Source organism: Panthera uncia, assembly GCF_023721935.1.
Source record: "Panthera uncia isolate 11264 chromosome A1 unlocalized genomic scaffold, Puncia_PCG_1.0 HiC_scaffold_17, whole genome shotgun sequence".
NCBI lineage: Eukaryota > Metazoa > Chordata > Mammalia > Carnivora > Felidae > Panthera > Panthera uncia.
Genome location: NW_026057577.1, coordinates 37,399,830 through 37,417,309, shown reverse-complemented (window position 1 = coordinate 37,417,309; position 17,480 = coordinate 37,399,830). Strand labels below are relative to the sequence as shown.

Below are 17,480 nucleotides of genomic sequence, written 5' to 3'. Positions count from 1 at the left end.
TGCTTTCCGCTTGCATAAACCTTACATTTGAAGATAAACTTATTAATTTCTTACTATTTTGTGTTTGGTCCTATTTTCAAAAATATATCTATTCAGTAGTTTCTGATTCTTTACCTTCTAATTGATTTTTACAGTACTATGTGGAAATGTAATGGATACACATTTGATTTGGCTTTAATGATGGACATTTACTTTATCCAAGCAATTCTAAAAAGACAGTTACCTTGTAAAAGTATTTTCTTGGGCTTTGCTCTTTATGAGTTCAGGGGTAAGTCATAACTTTTCTGTTATCTTGAAACAAGGTATTAGTTCTTATCATCAGTGGAGACTCACTCTGTTGATGATGTTGCCAAGCTGGGTTTGTTTTTGCTTTAGATGAACCAGACCATTCTCTCATGCTCAGCGTTGAGTATGTTAGTGGCCCGTATCTTTACCCATCTAGCTTTTGCTTATTCACTGATGCTTATAATATAAACCTTATTTCTGAGATTTAAAATGGGCAGTCTAGGAGAGTGTGGGCTAATAACATTGGATATATCCAACAAACATTTATGAAATATCAAAGAAGTTCTTCCTGGAATGTAGTAAAAGGAACAAAAATGCCCAAATCAGACTTTACACCCAGATTAAATTAATGGGATGAGCAGCTGTTTTTAGTTCATAAAATTTTCATTATAATTGAAGTTACACACATGAATATTCTTCATTCTAATAAGATGTAAAACATTTTGTACTTTTTATTTTCAATTTCTGCGTTAGAACATCTGAAGTCTTGAGTGTTCATCTGGTGAATCACAAATAGTGTAAGTTGCATGTTTTGAGGGGCTTGATTGTTGGGCATTTTGTGTGTGTGTGTGTGTGTGTGTGTGTGTGTGTGTGTGTGTATCCATTTTTTCCTTGCTTTTTTTTTTCCTAGTAGCAGATTTGACAGTTTGGTGATTTCTGTGTGTTGGGCACCAGCCTTTTTGGTTGGCCTTCAAACTTGCTTTCACTGAAGTATTAAAATATTCTGGCTTTGTTAACTTTACTTAGGAATTATTTCTAAGCTCCATTCCTAACAGTAAAGGGCTTGAGGGTATAGTTATCAAATAGCCTGGATAAATACCACCATATTCATCCCAAAACATGACTCCCTTTGCTCATATTGGCCTTAATTTCCAGAGCACCAGTGGGTGATCAGACAATTACCAGAATGCACTGCCAGTTGCAGAAACTGAGCAACAGGGCCTTTTCTGTGTAAATATGACATCTGGGCAGGAATCTGATTTTTGGCTCAGTAACACTGCCCTGGAAAAGGTACTCATGTGCTTTTTATATTTGTGTTTACATAGTTGGAGTCTTCTCTGCCTCCCTATCCTGGTGTATACTGAGGATACCCTCCCCATCCTGTGTATACTAGGATCCTGAGGACACTGTAGGTCAGTGCTCAGCTGCTTGCAGACAGTGCTCTGTGTTATTTGTTCACTGAATGGCAGGTCTTGCTTCTTATGGGCTGAAATGGGGATGAGGGAAGTGAAAAGGGATGGAATTGTCAGGAGGGGCAAGTGCAAAGTGGGAACGTCCAATATGATTTGGTAGGGATTCAATGTAGAGGAAATCTTGAACTGTTAATAGGAGACCTTGCTTCTGATTTTTGCTGCTTGATCACTTATATATACAGTTTGACTTTGGGAAAAGGGACAAAGCTGGCCTGAACTCCCTCATAATGTGAAGATTTAATAAGACAATAAAGGGGAATGCTCTATACTTGGAGGGTATAAGGCAGTAGACAATGAAAGTTGTTGGAACTAATGGTGAGTAAATGCTGTTTTCAAAGGGAGGGGGCCCCTTAAAGGTACTAACTTTGAAAAGCAGACTAAGCTGTTTTATTGAAATAGAGGTGATGATTGAATCGGAAACAAGGATGTTGGGCTAGAGGGAGCATCCGATGCCATTTATGAGTAAGAACTTTTGAAATACCTTAGTCGGTGCCTTTTGACTTTTTATTCTCATCCTCCTTGCCCTTTGGTTTGGGCTGTGTATCAGTGCAGGATTCAGGGGGAAGGTTAAACATGTAGATTCATTGTGTTGGCTCTAGTTGTGTAGGCCTGGGGCTGTCTCTTGGGAATCAATGGTTCTTAAGTTCTTCAGGTGAATCTGTTGTGCACTTAGATTTGGGAGCCCCTGGTAATTAGTCAGTATCCTGCAAACATACTGCTGAAACCTGTCAGTGTTGTATAGCATGACCAGTTGATAATCTGGCCCTTCAGCAAACAGGTAAACACTTTTTACCAGAAACACCCTCTTGGAAAGTTCAACAAAATTCAGTTGAGGGCCTTCTTGAATTTATGCAAGGAAGGTGTTGTTAGTGGAAGGAAGGGAGGAAGAAGGGAGACTTCAGTGACTCTGATTAGTGTCAAAATTGTGTTGCATTGTTTCCTCTTTTGGATCAGAGGTGCTGATTAGATTTTCTTTCTTGCAGCACTTACATCTTTAGTAAATAAATAGGTTGAGTATTAAAAATGACAGTATTTTATCACATGCATGGATATACGGCAGAACAACCTAAAGGTCTTAAGACAGCACACCAGGAATCTGATGCCCATCTGCTTGGTCTCAGGATGTGCCTCCTACATCAGGTTGAGAACTGACACCTGGGAGCTTGGTTGTTGTCTTTCCAATCAAGGGTAATAGTGGTAGCTAGGCAAGGAGATGGAGAATAAAAAAGCCAGGCTGAGGTCAGTTTCCTGGTCTGCATTTAAACAGCTATATTTTGAGACCTTTTCTGTGCAGGAGGTGGAGGCAGCTCCATTCTATGTGCCTGACCTCAAGAGGGTTGGAGAATTGGGAGGAATTTAGGGGATAATTTATGGGGTAATATCCCTCTGCTCTAGGATGACTCAACAGACTCTTGTCTGAAGGTAGGAAAACCTGGCCCCTCATACAGGTCTAGTTTGGGTGAGTCTTTCTCCAGGTGTCCTTTGTTATCATACGTTAAAATAATCTTTCTTGTTTGTTTTCTACACGTATTTCCTGCTCATTGTAGGACAGTTGCAAAATACATGTAAGAAAAAACAGATTATGTTCATGCCCTCTTCAGGTGTGTGCTTTTCTAGTAGTTGGCGGCTCCAAAGGGAGCCAGTATTCTGACCTCCATCCTTATAGCTTAATGCTGCCTGTTGTTGGTCTTCATGTGGAATGGACTCCATACTCTGTTGTATCAGTTTTCTTTTGCTAAATCTTGTGTCTGGGAGCCTCATCCAGGTGTATCAGTACTTTTTTTCCCAGTGTTGGGTAGCATACTGTAGTTGCTACAGTTTATTTACTCATTCTGCAGAAAAATCACTTTTGCAAACATGGAATCCTATTGTACATAGTATTCTGACTTTTACATTAATTTAACATTACATTTGGGACTGTCTTTCCTTATTAAATGTGTCATTTTAAAATGACTTTCTATGGTTGTTTAGATGTATTCGTTGGATAAAATTATTCTAGTGTGTTTCATTAAATGTCTGTGCTGGGCATTTGCATTATTTCTCGTTATTTGCTCTTATAAATAATGATGTGAGGAATATCTTTATAGGCTGCTCTAAGCCCTCAACTAAGATTATTTGCTTAGGACATGTTTTTAGAAGTAGATATATGAGTCTAAGGGTTTGTATGTGTTTGAGGCATTTATTAGGTTAGGTATTGCTAAGCTGAAGCATGCATTTCTAAGCATCTCAGAAAACTCCCCAAGGGCATGGCAATTGGCAGTGTTGTATAGACCTACTTTGGAATTGGGATCAAGAATGGCTACGCAAAAAAAAAAAAAAAAAAAAAAAAGAATGGCTACGCAATTTGCAAGGCCCAGTGCAAAACGAAAATTCAGGGTTCCTTGTTTTAAATGTTTGAGAACTTCAAAACCAGTGGCATCAGATCATTTAACTAAGTGGGTAGCCCTTCTGAGAGGTGAGCATGGTGCGACTGATGTGTCCTTGAAGTCAGCACCAAATGGGATGCACTGGGAGGCCTGATATCCCAAGATAAGACTCTGATTGGACAGGTTCACAAACTGTTACAGATTTTGAAACTTTGCCCACCACTCAGGATGCCAGTAAGCTTGCACTGAATAGACATTTTTCTAGGTAGTAGGATTGTGGGGATAGGGGATCTGAGGTTAACCGTGTGGATTTAAATAGTGGTTCTGTCACTTATTTTTATGAGACTTTACAAATTTGCATCTTTGGACCTCAGTTTTTTTTTATCTGTAATATGGGGTTGTATTACCTCATAAGATTGTTGTGAAAATTAACTGAAATGTGTGTATATAAAGGACTTAATACAGTGCTTTACCACAGTAGGCTATTAACAAGTGTAACCTATTATAATTGGTTATCAATTCTTAAACACTGTGCTTTAAGAGAGTGAGCCTCCCTGACCTAAAATAAGTACCTCCACTAGGCTATCGGGCTCCTGAGATTCCACCATTTGATTATTCCTTAGCATTATAGTATTCCCTGCTGCAGCTCACTGTTAATAATGAGGACTGTTGCTAATAACCCATTCCCAGGAGGCGTTAGAGCAGCTTGGCGGGGTGGGGGGCTCTAGGAGTGGGGGTTAGAGAGGCTAGTGGGGTGTTTGGTTTCACATGGCTGGTGTGCAGAGTGTATGTGTGATGTGTGATAGCAGGGTGGGGAGGAGGTTGGTGAGAAGAGAGGGCTCTGGAGCCCGAAGGGCTTTGGATGCCAGAATGGGAGGGAGAGATTCATTTCCAAGTGGTTTAGGGTGATTGAGTGTCACCTAGAAGTTAATGAGGTACGAAGGTTTGGGGATTGACCATACCTGGAATTTGTGCTGTGAGCATTTAACTTCTCAGACACTGTTTTTGTCTTTGTGTAAATGGTAATAATAATGATGGTAGTATTAAATGGCATTAGTAGTTGTAGGAGTAGTCATAGTAGTGGGGTTAGTATTATTAACTAACATTTATTGAATGGTTACCCATATCACCTCGAGTGCTTGACACATAAGACCTTATTCACCTTTGGAACAACCTGTGTCATAGGTGTCATTAATCCCATTTTACTGAGGAGACTGCACATCACAGAGCATCAGGGACTTGCCTATTAGGCAGGTTAGAGATGAGATGTGAATCCAGGTAATCTGACTTCAGGAGCTCCACCCTTAATCTCTGTTGTCTTTTTCTGTGTGTGTGTGTGTGTGTGTGTGTGTGTGTGTGTGTGTAGGCTGACAACTGCTTAGCACTTGAGATCTCTGTAAATTGAATGGGTTCTCTGCAGAAGCATTATGGCATAAATGGGCTTGGTCAGATGGGGTGGGGCAGACTACGTGTTCTGGCTTGGTGGATTTCATGTATTCTCTGTGTGACTGCTAGACCCAGGGGCTTAGCAGGGGCAAGAGCAGGCAACCTGACCTGCACACCCTGCCTTTCTTTTGGGCTACCCCTCTGTGGTTACAGGAGAATTCCAAAATCACCATGATTAGAACTGAGATGTCATCACAACAGGAATATCTGTAGGAACTTTTTTTCCCCCTCGAAGACACTTTAATTAAATTCCCATCATGAAAACAATTAGGCAAGATTTGCCATACCTAACCAGTCAATAACTCAAGGACAGGATCTCATTAAGAGCTTTCGCTTTCCCGGAAACTGCCATTTTGAGGATTCAGAGCTGGTGACTGCGTGCTCTGGGAATTAATTTATCCATATTTCCTCTGAGCTTTTCTTTTTAATTTTCCCAAATCCAGAAGGAAACACATTTTTAAATGACCTAAAAGTAGGAGACTGATTGTACACACCGCCATTCACTTTCACAAAGGTGTTCCTAAGTTTGAGGTGTTCTTTCCCTGTCATGATTGCATTGTCTTCTGTGTTGACTTACGCCTGCCTGTGGACAAAGCAATAGATGTGGCCTGGATACAGGCACCGCGTGAGTGAGTGAGCCTCCTCTTTTAACATAATTTTCCAGATACTGTGGTGTCTTATCTCTTAGCCAGGTGAGGGCTGCCCCTTACTGATGTCAGCAGGTAGAAATCTTGAGATACTTGATTCAATTTCCCTGACAAAAGTATTGAGATGAACTATAAATTGGCCCATTTTTTTTGCTTCCTTCTCTTCTGCACCCATTTTCCTTCTGTCCATGCTTTTGTTCCTAATGCGCTATTGATTTTCCACCAGGGGCTAGCCATTGAAGTTGCCATTGAGGCAATAAAAAATGTACAAATACAACTATCTAGAAAAACCGTTGACATCATCTAGTAAAGACAGACCCAGAAATTCAGCTGTTAGGTAGTCTAGAGGCACTTGTGTACATATGTACCTGGATGCATTATAAAATGTTCATCTTCAGTAGAATGGACAAATAATTGCGAGTATTTTCAAACGGCGGAACACTATGCAGCCATGAAAATGAACAAACGACAGCTACATGCAATAATATGGATGAATCTCAACTGAGCATGCAGGGTTTATTGTCTGTGACTTAGTGAACAGTCAGTGACTAGATCAGCATGTGTTTAGGAAACTGGCTTTGGGCAGTGTGGATTATAGAGAGTCCACACTGGAGACAGGGATCCCCCTGAGAGGCAGTTGTGGTCCTGGAAAGAGAAAATTGCTATGCTAACCCCTGGCATTCCCAGTAGCAGGGGAGAGAATGACACGGACTGTTGAGAGACGTTAGAAGAAAAATAAGTACAGTCTGGTGACTGATTAAATGCTTGGGTTGATTAGAAAGGGAGTTTACTTCCAAGTCGCTGAGGCCTCTAATATCATAGACTAGGAGGATGATGGTGTCTTTAACGGATGTAGGAGCAGGCCTGGGGTTTTGAAGCAATGGATACTGAATCTACATGCAACCAAGCTATATGATCTTGAACAAGTTATTTATCTTCTCTTTACACAATTTCCTCACATATAAAAGACAGAAAATGTTTTAAGAGTAACAACCTCAGGGACGCCTGGGTGGCTCAGTCGGTTAAGCATCCAACTTGGGCTCAGGTCTTGATCTCATGGTTTGTGGGTTTCAGCCCCGTGTTGGGCTCTGTAATGACAGCTCAAAGCCTGGAACCTGCTTCGGATTCTGTGTCTCTCTCACTCTCTGCCCCTCCCCCGCTCACACTCTGTCTCTCAAAAAATAAAATAAACATTAAAAAATTTAAAAAAAGTAACAACCTCAGAAGATAATATAGTGTCTGATACATAATACACTCTAGTATATGGTTTTTGAAGAGTGAAAGTGACCCCGGATATATAGCATCACGTGATGCAATCCTTTCTTTAGACATAACAGAGATAAAAGATAGATGTAGGAAAACTTGAATCATCTTTATGTCTCTTGAGTGAAACAAACACTACAAGTTTGGGGGCAGTAGAAAATCTTAGAACAAAAGGCACAAAAACCAGAGGTTATATAGTGTTGGAAAGGGAAAGCCAAGGAGGTGACTTAATGAGATTTTAAGTGAATGGTAAGTCAGAAGTTAGCATGTACTTTTGCTGAGAATGGTTCTTGGGAGCACAGAGCCTTTAAAAGAATAACTTTTTGTTTATATATAAATGATTTTCAAGTCCTTACTATTTGGGTGATTGCCAAGTAATATATATTATAGAAAATTAGTAAAAAGAACATAAGGAGATAACACCCATGATTCTAATGTCCAGAGATTCTTTTCATATTTCAGCTCTGTCCATTCATCTTTCTATTCGTCCATCTTTTTTTCTTTCTCCTTCTGCTTCTTTTTAAAGAGCTGAAATTAATCTGTATATTGTTGTATAACCTGCTGTGTTTTGCACAGGAGCTTTAAAGAAGGCTTATCTAGCATGAGGGGTTTAGGTTAGCTATGTGTAGTAGGAAGAAAATGTCTGATGTGCTTTGTCAATGAATTATTGAGGGAAAGTGCAACATTTCCTTCTCTGGCAGTCTTAAAATATACTAGGATAAACTCTCATTTCAGTGATGGTAGGGCATGACCCTGCTTTACTGCCCTGTTATTCTTTGATATGTGGGCAAACCATGAGAGTGCTTTTCTGCACACTTCCATCTCCCAAAAGTAGCAGAAAGAAATACTGGTTAGAATATGATGTAAGAGAGACTTTTATTAATCCCTCACCTACACTTGCCTTGAGGACTGAAGAGTTTATCTCTCCCAAGAGTGTAAGACTGCTCAACTTTTCATTTTTAAATATTAAAATCACTGTAAAATTCTACTCTGACTAATCTAGAATAAAGACAGGAAAGATTAGTGTCACTAGGATGTAGTTTTACATGAACAAATCATTTTAAATAGGCTTAAATCTAAGAGGTGGAGGCTGCTTTGCCTAGACAGACTATTTGCCTAGACTGTTTATGTCACATTGGCTAGGATAGCTGTGTGTGTGTGTGTGTGTGTGTGTGTGTGTGTGTGTGTGTGTGTGAGAGGGAGGGAGGGGGGGGAGAGAGAGAGAGAGAGAAAGAGGAATCTGAAGGCTTCTTTTTACTGATTGCACGATTTGCATGTAGGGGCTACCGCTACTAGAGAATCAGACAGAAGGTCTAGTAAGAGTTATGATAACTTTGATGTGTGGCTCTTCTTGACTTTGTACTCACCTGCAAACTCTTAACTAGTTCTAGTGTTCTCCCAAAGGCAAGTTGGTCCATAGATTGGTAAGGTGGAACATCCTTGGGGGAGTGAGGGCCTGGGGGTAATTCTGCCATCTTTCTGATGTCACTCTTAAGTGTTCTCTGTTTTATGAAATAGAGATAATTTAATATTGGTAGAACTCTAAATAGCAGAGTGGCACACCTTATCTCAGCCCCCCTCCCCTCCAATCAAGGCTTAAAGAAGTCATCCCAGGCTTCTAACTTTCTAGTCTCTGTGTCTACCATCTGTCTCCCTCCCTCTGTAGTAATAGTGGCTAAATTTTAATGAAGGCTTGTTGTGTCTGAGGAACAGTTCATATTTACTTCTCAAGATAGTTGTGAATGGAAGATACTATGAATATTCCTGTTTTTACATATGAGAAACTGAGTTAAGAGAGTCTTAGTAATCTAACCAAAGTCCTACATCTGATAATTATCTCAGACTCAATTTTAAAAGGCCATTTTGCAGCATGAAAGGAATATATATATTCATAATAATATATACATATATTTTAATTGGAATTAAGTTTATTGTGAGTCAAGAACAACATTTTATTTATGTATTAAAAATATTTTTTTTAAATGTGTATTTATTTCTGAGAGAGAGGGAGAGACAGAGCATGAACAGGGGAGGAGCAGAGAGATAGGGAGACAGAGTCAAAAGCAGGCTCCAGGCTCTGAGCTGTCAGCACAGAGCCCAATGTGGGGCTTGAACTCACAAGCCGTGAGATCATGACCAGAACTGAAGTCGGATGCTTAACCGACTGAGCCACCCAGGCTCCCCAAGAAGAACAACATTTTAAAGATAGAGTACAGATCTCCTGACTATCACAATTTTACATGGGATTATGTAGTCTTAGCTATGACTAGACATCCTATATTCTGCAGTAGTTACACTTAGAATAATGAAGCTATATATATTTTCTTTTTTCTCTTGGCTTAATTGGCATATAACATAGTGTAAGGTGTACAACATAATTTTATATATGTATGTATTGCAAAATGATTACCATAATACACACCCATCACCTCTCACACAATTATTTTTGTGTGTGATGAGAAAATTAAAATTTACTCTTTTAGCAACATGAAATATTCTTAACTTGAATAAAACAATTGCTTATATAAACTGTAAATCTCTTTTTAACAAAACTTTTGTTGTAACAGGCAGTTATTGAATTATTATGGATATTGTTTTGTGTTGACTTTAAATGGTAATGCTTTGGGAAATCTCTATAGTTTAAATATCCAAATGTAGAATGACATCAATGATTTTTTTTTTTTTTTTTTTTTTTTTACAGGACAGAGTTCATTCAGAGAGGCAGAATTTCAATTACAGGGGCTGGCTTTCTCAACTGCATTTTGGAGACTTTTGCCAGCACATTCTTAAGACAGGGAGCCCAGAGGGTAAGCTTGTTTTTACTTTGAACCAATATTTATTTTAAGAAATCATGAAGATTCCCGTTGGGTTATTGAATAAGGCTCCTGAGCAGACACAATGAGAAAAAAATACAGTTTATAAACAAACAAATAAAAAATAAACAAATAGATGCAAAAATAAGTATCTTTGCTAATTATTGCATACATCCAAATCCAAGTAAAACTTAAATGCCATTTGTGACCCATTAAATTAAAACTATGCCAGTAAAGAATATGTAATAATATGGAGAACTAAGAGATATAATCAGAATGAGTAATTACATTTTCAGTATATTCAGTATGATGACACCCATTTAGTGAAAAAGATAATAGCTAGTATTTATTGAGCACTTATTATGAACTACTCACTGTAAAAAGAATTTTTATTTATTATTTAATACAAACCTTTGAAGTAGCTATTTTTGTTGTTCTGTTATTATGGATGAAGAAGATACAGAGACCTTGAGTTCCTGGTTGTTACTTCTTGTGTTTTTCAAATTCTGTGGGAGTTTAGGGTTCCATGAAGGTGATTTAGAGACCACCTTAGAGTCTAAGGTTGATACCCTGTTTTAAATAGAGCTATTCTTGGGGCACCTGGGTGGCTCAGTTGGTTGTGCATCCGACTTTGGCTCATGTCATGATCTTGTGGTTTGTGAGTTCAAGCCCCGCGTTGGGTTCTGTGCTGATAGCTGGGAGCCTGGAGCCTGCTTCGGATTCTGTGTCTCCCTCTCTCTCTGACCCTCCCCTGGTTGTGCTCTGTCTCTCTCTGTCTCTCAAAAATGAATAAATGTAAAAATAAAATAAAATAAATAAATAGAGCTATTCTATTTTTAATCTGTCTTATATAGAGAAATTTATATGTCTCATTTTCTTGCCTTCACAGCATTATTTTCAAAACGTCTTTAGGGTAAAGTCTATTCCTTATGCATTATGATATGCTTATTACAGGTGTTCTGAAGTATTGAGAAATTATTTAATTTTTATTAACTTGTTTTATATATAATATTGTACTTTTAAATTGTTGTTGTTGTTATTGTGATAAGGGGCATAATCACTTACTTCCTGGATTTACTCAGGACATATGCTATGCATATGTTACCTTGTTTTGTCTTGTAGAATAATAGGTTTAATGGCTGGTCTGAAGGAATATTGTTGTGGCTCCAGGATTATCTGGGTAACAAACCTTTGTTCTCGCTCTGCAGATCTAGGTTCAAGAATGAGCCTGGACCATGATGTGTTAGTCTGGGAGGCTGAGGATGATGAACGAGTGTTTGATACTGTACTGTACTCCATAAACATACTGTCAAGATTAATGGTGTATTCCTGTCTCAGAAATGCACATATCCAGACTGGCCCAGCCTGTTGAAGCTGGGCTTGAAGTGGATATCTGGGCTTCTAGAAGGTCTGATATGACCTTACTCACTCACACATGATTAGAAGTTTTTCTGCTATATTGCAAAGTATGCCTGTGTAAAAACCCACATGTTGTACAAAATTGCACCGTGAAATTAATGGGTCTGATGATAGAAATAATTTCACTGCCATATCCCTGAGTATCATACACTCTTTTGATCAAGACTGAGAAAAATTTTCCGTAAAGAACTAGATAGTAAATACGTTAGGCTTTGTGGGCCAAGAAGCAAACTGGAGATATTATGCTGGGGCTTTATAGCAAGAGAGAAACAAGTTTCCACAAATTTTTTTTTATTTACAAAATTAAAAATATAATAATATTTGAATTTTTTTTGTAATATAGTTCTTCTGATCAGAAAAATGGGATTCCATTTTGTGGGAGAACATAACGTTTAGCTAAATTGTCATTCAGAGTTAGTGTTCCCTACCATCAAATTGCAAATGTTCATTTGTGAAAACCATTCTTGTGGATCACACAAACACTGGTGGTGGACTGGATCTGGCCTGTGGGCTATATAGTTTGCCAACCCCTGCTTTAGATAAATAAATAGTCTTTGATTAATTCAGATGGGTTTATGTTCGACCTGTCCATCAATCTGAACCTTGTAATGACTTTTAACCATACAGTGGTTGTGGATATTCCGATCCTGTGCGATGCATAAAGTGAACATTATTAGTCCCATTTTATCGATGAGAAATGTCTTGGAAGAGTTAAGTGCACCTAATATGTGGGTGGCTGCTTGTCTGCCTTTTTCTTACACGTATACGTGGAGCACCTGCTTTTTGCTAGGCTCTGTGGTAAGCATGGGCTTTTAAATGGATTTACTCAAGGTCATAAGGAGAGCAAAAGGTGGAGTCTGAACTCACATCCCCATGTTTTACAAGTCTTACCCTTGCCACTTTATTCTGCAAGATTTTTCAGATAAACAAAGCAGATGGTTTGCCCACTCAGCACCTTTGCTGTGTATCAGATGCATTTGTGTGGTAGTCTTACTTTCTCTGTAGTTATTAGGACTCTTTGGTTATAAGTAATAGAAACTACTTTAGGCTAGCTCATTCATTGTAAGGGTACAAGGGCCGTGAGGCGGGCAGGCTTCAGAATGGTCTGCCCTGGGACTGAGAGATGCCAGGAACCCAGATACTATTCCTTCTTCAGCACTTGTCTATAAGAGTATGCATCTGTTGTATTCTCTTTCTTATCATGTGGGCCTCTACAGTCCAGGTGTACATCTTGTATAGAGTTTTGGCCAACCAAGAGACTGTCTGCTTATTTCATTCATTTTCAAATTCTTTGGAAGGGACTCTTGTGGGCATTTCATAGGTCAAGCGTAGCCAGGAGGGTAGACGTCAGGTTTTACGAATATGGCTCATCCCAGGTCGTGACTGGATTGGGTGGGAAGTCATGTCCCAGGGAAAAGGGTGGTGGGATGGGTAAATACTCCCAAGGGTTTCTGGTGTGATATCACAGTAGATTGTATGTTCTTGATGGCAGAGAGGGAGTTTTATGAATCTTAATTCCAATTCCCCTCAACCCATCATAGCTTGGGCAGCAGTCCTACATTCATGTGGAAATGGGTAGAAAGGAGATAGAATGCACAGCTATATCTCATTTGGTTTCTGATGAATATTATCTGGAAATCATCAAGTGGATTTAAATTTTTTAAGTTTATTTATTTACTTTGAAAGAGACCTGGGCAGGGGTAGAGACAGAAAGAGAGAGAGACAGAGAGAGAGAATCCCAAGCAAGCTCCACACTTCCAGCTCAAAGCCCGATGCAGGGTTTGAACTCAAGAACCGTGAGATTATGACCCAAGCTGAAATCTAGAGTCAGATGCTTAACCAGCTGAGCCACGAGGCACCTGAAGTGGCTTTAAATTTTTAAAGTGAGAAACCCAAGTAATTCCTGCGTATTCTTGCTTTTGCTCAGAAGTAAGAATATATTTTTCCTGTGAGGTTTTGCCTTTTCTGGCTTTCCTCTTTTTTTTTTTTTTTTAAGAGGCTTGATGAGTTAGCTTTTCAATCTTAGAAGCCACTTGTGCTAAATGGTCTTTTACCTTTTAGCCAAGTGGGGATGTTTTCGGGTATCAGCCTGACTTCCTGATAAACCTTCACAGTTGAGCCTGAATAAATGGCTTCTGTGGAAGTCATCCTGAGAGTGTTTTAGGTGAGTTTATTTAGGACTTTATTCTTGAGACTGTTTAGTGATGGTAAAGGTGGGATCTGATATCTATTTTTTTCTAGAAAAAGCAAAATGAGACACTCGCAAATTAAGTATCTTTGTGTTTGTAAATTAAAAGCTGGCCCTAGATATGAACCCCCGAGGTGAGGTCACTTGTATTTCTGTGCCTCTGGTGGCTTGTGCAATTATTTTTCTGTCCTCCTTTCACTACTTTGAGGTGACATACAATTTGGGGGCCCTTCTAACACAAATGCTGACTTTTCATATACTGCTCGGACTTCCCTTTTCTCTGAGAATGGAAGTATGTGGGCAGGAGAATGGAGATTACCCCCTGGTAGCCAAGTCAAGAGCTATGCTTTTGAAATAGAAGCTGTTCTGAACTTATAGCCCACTAAAGCTCATCTCTGTAATGTGGCACAAATCACTTTATTCCCCTGATCCTGTATGTACTTGTCAACAAGATGGAAACTTTAATGCATTCCCGAACATAGGTATGAAAACTATGTTTGAAAGCTTTCAGCAGATTGAAGAACACAGGTCAAATATATGTAAGGTGTTATTTTTGTTTTCAAGAATTAAAAAACAAACCTACTCACATACTTCTTTTCATACTTTCTTTTTATGGTTGCATGTTTGTTTGTTTTCCAAACCCATATGAACACCCAATAGATTTTAAACTCAGAAGTGTAGTTCCACAAACAGTTTGAGTATCACCTGTGTGCCAGGCATTGGGTAAGGTGCTGGAGACACAAGCAGGAATGAAACAATTCATAAGAGTGGAGGCTGTGCCTTATACAGCTTTACTTCACAGATTCTAGCTCAGGGTGGAAGGCCTGACAGGCAATGAATAAACATCTGCTGATGGTGAGAATTATTGAACCCCATGTGGGGGTCAGTGCTCAGCACTATGATCATTGTTGGGAAGGATTTTCAAATAACAACTGGTACTTACAAGAGCTTACTTGATGCCATGCCCTACACATGGCACACATTACCTTAATTTTCTAAACAAGTTTATGACATAGGAACTCTTCTTCCTCTTTCATTCACGGGGAAACTGAGGTCCCAAATGACAAAGCAGTTTTCTCAAGGTGACAGCATTAGTGGGTGGTGAACTTGGGATTTGAACCCAAACCTCTCTGACTCCAGAGTGTACTGTTAATGAATACCACACTGCCACATCCACTCACTCTGCCCTCAAGCAGCCACTTGTGTGGGACCAGATGTGGTGTGCTCGATAGAGCCAGAGCAAGGAGTTGTGGGGTTTACAGTAAGGATGGAGGAATGCAGAAGCACGGAACTCAGTTGCCATGGAAGGACTTGGCATGGACTACAGGGACGAGGGGCCATGATGTTGGTTGTTGAAAAGGTCTTGAATGGCTCTGTTCAGAGCTGCCAGCCTCTGGTTTTATCCAGATTCCACCTGGCCTAAATTCGGGACTTCCATGCAGGTTTGAGGGTGTGTTTAGCTGGTGTTTCTGCCATTTTTACTATAATGATATATCCTTTTTTTCTGTTTTAATATGGACTATGGATTTGTTTTTGTGCTATTTGTTTTGAAAATATCTTTATATTACAAAAGAAAATTTCAGTGGCATTTTTCACAGAAATAGAATAAACAGCCCTAAAATCTCTATGGTATCAGAGAAGACCCCAAATAGCCTTTCTTCTTGAGAAAGGAGCTGAAGGCATTGTGCTCCCTGATTTCAAACTATATTACAAAGCTGTAGTCATCAAAACATTATGGTATTGCCTAAAAACAGACACAGACCAAAGGGGAAGAATAGAGAGCCCAGAAATAAACCCATGTATATATGGTTAACTAATTTACAACAGAGAAACCATGAAGACAGTCTCTTCAACAAATAGTGTTGGGAATACTGGACAACTGCATGCAAAAGAATGAAACTGGACCACTTTATTATATCATACACAAAACAACAATAGCAATAAAAACCCAAACAAATGTTCAATAAAATGGGAAGAGGAATTGAATAGACATTTTTCCAAAGAATACATATAGATGGCCAACAGATGCACGAGAAAATGTTGAACATCACAAATCATCAGGGAAATATAAATCAAAATCACAATGAGATACCACTTCACACCTGTTAGAATGACTTGTATCAATAAACAAGAAATAATAAGTGTTGGTGAGAATGTGGAAAAAAAGGAACCCTCATGGAAAAAAAGGGCATGTAAGTTGGTGCAGCCTCTATGGGAAACAGTATGGAGGTTCCTTAAAAAATTAAAAATAGAACCACTGTATGATCCAGCAATTCCACTTCTGGGTATTTATCCAAGGAAAATGAGAACACTAATTCAAAAAGATAGGTGTACCCCCACGTAAATAACGCATTGTTTACATTAGGCAAGATATGGAAATGACCTAAATATCCACTGATGGATGAACAGATAAAAAAGATGTAAAAGATGTGGCGTGCGCGCGCGTGCACACACACACACACACACACACACAGAAATGTCACTCAGCCATAAAAAAGAATGAAATTTTGCCATTTGTTAACACCATGGTTAGATCTTGAGGGTATCATGGTAAGGAAAATAAGTCAGATAGAGAAATACAAATACATATGAGCTCACTGATCTGTAGAATCTAAAACAAAAACAAAAGCCAGGTTCATAGATACAGAGAATAAATTAGTGGTTGCCAAAGGCAGTTATAAAATAAAGATGTGGCGATATAAAGTACAGCATGGTGACTGTAGTTATTACTACTGTATTGCACATTTGCAAGTTACTAAGAGAGTAAATCTTAAAAGTTCCCATCACAAGAAAAATGAATTCTGCAACTATGTGTGGTGCTGATGTTAAATAGACTTACTGTGGTAATCATTTCACAATATATCCAAATACTGATTCATTATGTGGTACACCTGAGACTAATATAATGTATGCCAGTTATACCTCAAGAAAAGGTACACGTGAAGATGATGTTGGGAATGGTTTGGCTGGCAACATAGAAAAGATGCAGTGGAAAATGTCATCCATCAGTTGGAAAGGTCAGGGAATTATGGATTCTCAGAATGAAAAGTCCTTCCCTTCCTGAGCTGCTGATCAAATCCAGATTCAAGTGCTGCACACAAGACTTGCTGGCTCAGACTCTTGGGGGCACAACAGAGAAGAGGCTCTTGAGTACACGTGTTGGTCTGCAAGTTTGGGAAGCAGGGTGTTACAGAAAAGGAAGCATGAGTTTTTAAGATGTTATTTGACTCGCCAAAATCGTGACTCAAGAAGGTAGAGGTAGACCTACAGAAAGGATCTCCTCATTCCCCCCCAGGATTAAAAACTACATTAAAACCTTTTTATTGTAGCAAAGTATATGTTACCTAAAATTTACCATTTTAACTATATGTAAGTCTACATTCTGACATCATTAAGTGCATTCAGTGTTGTACAACCATCAGTACCATCCAATTCCAGAACTTTTTCATCTTCCTAAGTAATAATTCTGCAGCCATTAAATAGTAACTCCCCATTCCTCTCTCCTCCTAATTCCTGGCAACCACCATTTTATTTTTTGTCTCTGTGAATTTGACTACTTTAGGTACTTCATGGAAGTGGAATTGTACCATATTTGTGTTTTTCTGTCTGGCTTATTTCACTTAACACAATGGTTGCAGGGTTTATCAATGTTGTAGCTGGGTAGTATTCCATTGAGTATGTATACCACATCTTGTTTATTCATCCATCAGTGCACGCCTGTTGTCTTCCACCTTTTGGCCATTGTGAATAATGCGGCCATGAATATGGGTATATAAATATCTGTTCAAGTCTCTGCTCTCAATTCTTTTTCTGGATTGTATGGTAATTCTATGTTTAAATTTTTGAGGAACTGCTTAAAA

General features: G+C 38.9%; 1 protein-coding gene across 3 annotated transcripts in view; it reads left to right on the top strand.

The window, feature by feature from the left end:
* The window catches only part of PRELID2 (PRELI domain containing 2), a 69,969-nt gene that overhangs the window by 24,788 nt on the left and 27,701 nt on the right, over positions 1–17,480 (top strand). For all 3 annotated transcript variants that reach the window (XM_049648538.1, XM_049648539.1, XM_049648541.1), the window contains one exon: positions 9,902–10,007. In XM_049648538.1, the coding sequence (XP_049504495.1) occupies positions 9,902–10,007 (106 nt within the window). The remainder of the gene's footprint in view (positions 1–9,901; positions 10,008–17,480) is intronic.